The sequence below is a fragment of the Antrostomus carolinensis genome, unplaced genomic scaffold (genome assembly GCF_000700745.2).
Source record: "Antrostomus carolinensis isolate BGI_N321 unplaced genomic scaffold, ASM70074v2 scaffold25473, whole genome shotgun sequence".
In the NCBI taxonomy this organism is placed as follows: Eukaryota; Metazoa; Chordata; class Aves; order Caprimulgiformes; family Caprimulgidae; genus Antrostomus; species Antrostomus carolinensis.
In genome coordinates, this window is record NW_010303639.1 from 16471 (window position 1) to 19866 (window position 3396).

General features: G+C 51.3%; 1 protein-coding gene across 1 annotated transcript in view; it reads left to right on the top strand.

The window, feature by feature from the left end:
* Positions 1-1413, top strand: part of LOC104522016 (sorting nexin-27) — a gene marked incomplete at both ends in the record, with an annotated part of 7947 nt that extends 6534 nt beyond the window's left edge. The window contains 2 exons of the mRNA XM_010164179.1: positions 198-302; positions 1335-1413. Coding sequence (XP_010162481.1) covers positions 198-302; positions 1335-1413 — 184 coding nt within the window. The remainder of the gene's footprint in view (positions 1-197; positions 303-1334) is intronic.
* Positions 1414-3396: the final 1983 nt, after the last annotated feature.

Below are 3396 nucleotides of genomic sequence, written 5' to 3' on the forward strand. Positions count from 1 at the left end.
GAAGCTGTGGCTGCTCCTCCCTGGAAGTGTTCTCGGCCAGGCTGGATGAGGCTTTGAGCAACCTGGTCTAGTGGAAGGTGTCCCTGCTGCTGGCAGGGGCGTTGGAACTGGATGAGCTTTAAGGTCCCTTCCAACCCAAACCATTCTATGATTCTATGATCATGCTGATTCCTGTCCTCTCCTCGTCCCTCCTCCAGAATTACAACGGCGTCTCGGACGTGGAGCTGCGAGTAGCGTTACCAGATATAACAACAGTGACAGTCCGAGTGAAGAAGAACAGCACTACAGACCAGGTGTACCAGGTGAGCTACTTCTTTTTCTTGCCTTGACTGGAAAATTAACGTGATTCAGATGTTAACCAAGACCCAGTGGGTGCCCACGTGCTTCTCTCTGCTCCTCTCGAGTGCAGGTGGGCATCAGTGAGGCTGCTTTGCTGCAGCAGAGAGGATGGAGATGCTGGAGAACTCCAACCTCAGGCCGTGCTGAAGCAGCATTTTTGCTGGCAGGCTTGGCTGCAAGGACAGAGTCATCGCTGAATTAATTTTCCCTGATAATATCTCAGAGCTGGCGGGTGGCTCTGAGCACTAGACAGATTGTGTGTTACGGCTCGTGGTGGCTGCGGTGGAGGAGTGGGAGCCAAGAGCTGCCAGCAGCCAACACACAAGTCTCACTGTGGCTACGTGGCAGGACAGCCAGTTGAATATTCATAGAATCATAGGATCAATGGTTGGGGTTGGAAGGGACCTTAAAGCTCATCCAGTCCCAACCCCCCTGCCAGCAGCAGGGACACCTTCCACTAGACCAGGTTGCTCAAAGCCTCATCCAGCCTGGCCACAAACACTTCCAGGGAGGAGCAGCCACAGCTTCTCTGGGCAACCTGTTCCAGTGTCTGACCACCCTCACAGTGAAGAACTTCTTCCTAATATCTCATCTAAACCTCCCCTCTTTCAGCTTAAACCCATTTCCCCTTGTTTTGTCATTAACTGCCCTTATGAAAAGTCCTTCCCCAGCTTTCTTGTAGCCCCTTCAGGTACTGGGAGGTGTGAGTGGCTCTGCTGTGAGGAACTGAAGCTGGAGGAGTCAGAAGAACAGATGACCTGATTGTCAGCTATGGTGGCACTTAAAATCTAGAGCAGTTTACAGGAGAGTCTAAGCCCTTGCTTAAGAAAACATCTGGTTTCACTGGAAGGGTACAATTCAGGTTTTCCACGGTGACTAACCCCTCAGGCGAGGGAATACTTGGGAATAACCTGGATGAAGCCAACTTTGCCCCTGAGCAAACTCCTGGCTCCTGTTTTTGCTCACCCCATTTTCCCCATTTGGTTCCTTTTTAGGCTGTGGCTGCCAAAGTCGGCATGGACAGTATTACCGCAAACTACTTCGCCTTGTTTGAAGTGATCAATCACTCCTTTGGTAAGTCTTTTAATCTCCTGGGTGCTGAGGAACAAACTGAGAAAGCTCCAGGTGTCACTGGAGACAGGTGAGACAGGACAGAGCCAGGTGACACTCTCCTGTAGGTCTTATCTCTGCTCACAAAATCAGGAGCCCCCGGGAGGAATCGAGCAGGCGCGGTGGCTCCGAGTTTGATGGCTTTTTTTGCTGCCCCTTTGACTTTTCCCTTTCTTAAGCACTTCAAGGAGATGAGCTTTTTGTTAAACTGAGAGATGGATTTTACTTTACAAAGGGTCCAGCTAGAAAAAGTGGGCAGTGGGGAGCAGGGCACCCGCAGTGGCTCGGGGTGGAAATTTCCTTTTCCTTTGTTGGAAAGGGAAGAGGATGGAGGGCCCACGTGGGTTGATGTCTGTGCCCTGGAGGGGATGTGCTGCAAGCTGCACTCTAGCTTCTCATCTCTCCTTCCATGGTTAAATCCTGATGATCTTTGAGGTTTTGACTGTGGGATTCTGGGTGATCATTTTGGCACTTAATTAATTACCATCCTTCCAGCTTAACGCGTGCTTGGGGTCTCCTGGCTGCAGTTTAGATCCCCAGCCACAGGAATCTCTGATTTCACCCCAGCTTCAAGCTGTAGAGAAGCCAAAATGTCATGGTCACACCACAAAATGGGTGCAGTGGTTGGTTTGTGTTGTATTTCTTCCCTGTGCTGGGTTTTTAGCCAAGTGCATTCCTCATTCCCAGCTGGGTACTTTAATTTCTGGATTGTCATCTCCACGCGCTTCAAACTCATCCTGTCATTCCAGCAAACTCTGCCTTGTAGGAAGAGATTTCTAGGGCTGTTCCTTGTGCTCACAAGATTCTGGCTGAGCAGAAGGGGCAATTTTTAGCTTCTTAAAGTCCTCCTAAAATGATTCATCTCACAAAACAGGCTGGGTTTGTGTTCAGATACTGACCCCTGGGCCAGCCAAGATCATCAGTCTCCTGTAAAAGCGTTGCCATTGCAGAACTGCCTCTGCCACTGAGTTTGTGGTCACTTTTGGAGGGTTACCAGGTGCTGATGTGTCAGAGCAGGACGTGGGACACGGGGAGGGAAGATCAGGGCTGGAGAGACAATGTGTTTTGAGATTGCTGAGGCAGGGCTGTGCGTGGAGCCTCGAGTGGGAATACCGGCCCTGGGGAGATGGGACGCTGCCGTGGTCTCATGCAGGAAGCTTTTCCAGTGCCAGGCTAACAGGAGCTGTGAATTCCTGGTTCCTGTGAGTGCTCCACTTCTCAAACTGCACTGGGGAAGTAAAAACCCCGCTTCACCTTTATGGCTTGTGCTTTCTGGATGCTCACTGTGAACATCCACATTTATTCCTGTCTGGATACGCTCCATTGAATTTCTCTTGAAACATTAAGCTCCATCTGCAGTCAGATGGTGACCATATCCCTACCTGATGGAAACCTCCTGTCCCTCACCTTTTTTTATCCATCAGAGCTGGGTAAAGCAGATTTGAACACAATAAATGTCTCAACAGGGGCTCACTGCTGGCCCAGCTGCTCCAACCTGACTGAGCCATGCAGCAGGATTTGTCCCAGCTCTGGTGACAGCCTGCCAGGACTGAGGGGACCTTCTCCAGTCCCCCAACACTGTGGGGACAGTGCATAGATCCAGGATGCTGCCATCCCAAGGTTTAAGCAGGGTGAACATCCCTGTGTGTGGCAGGGATGCAGTCAGACCATCGTGCTGATGCCTGGGAGCCACGCTGAGCTGAGGGGAGTTCAGTCTCACGCAGATTCCTGTGGACTAGAGGTGATGGAAAGGGACCTGCGTGGTCTGACACTGTGAAATGGGTGTGGAAAAAGGCTGGATTCAGTCACAAAAGAGAAGAAAGGACCTTGGAGCAGAGCTGGGTCCTGATCCTGGCTGGCTCAGCTAACGGGCCTTGTCAGTGTTGATTTGTAGGGCAGCCAGGCTGCGGTCACGGTGTGGGGCTGTGCACTTACCTCCTCGTCCTC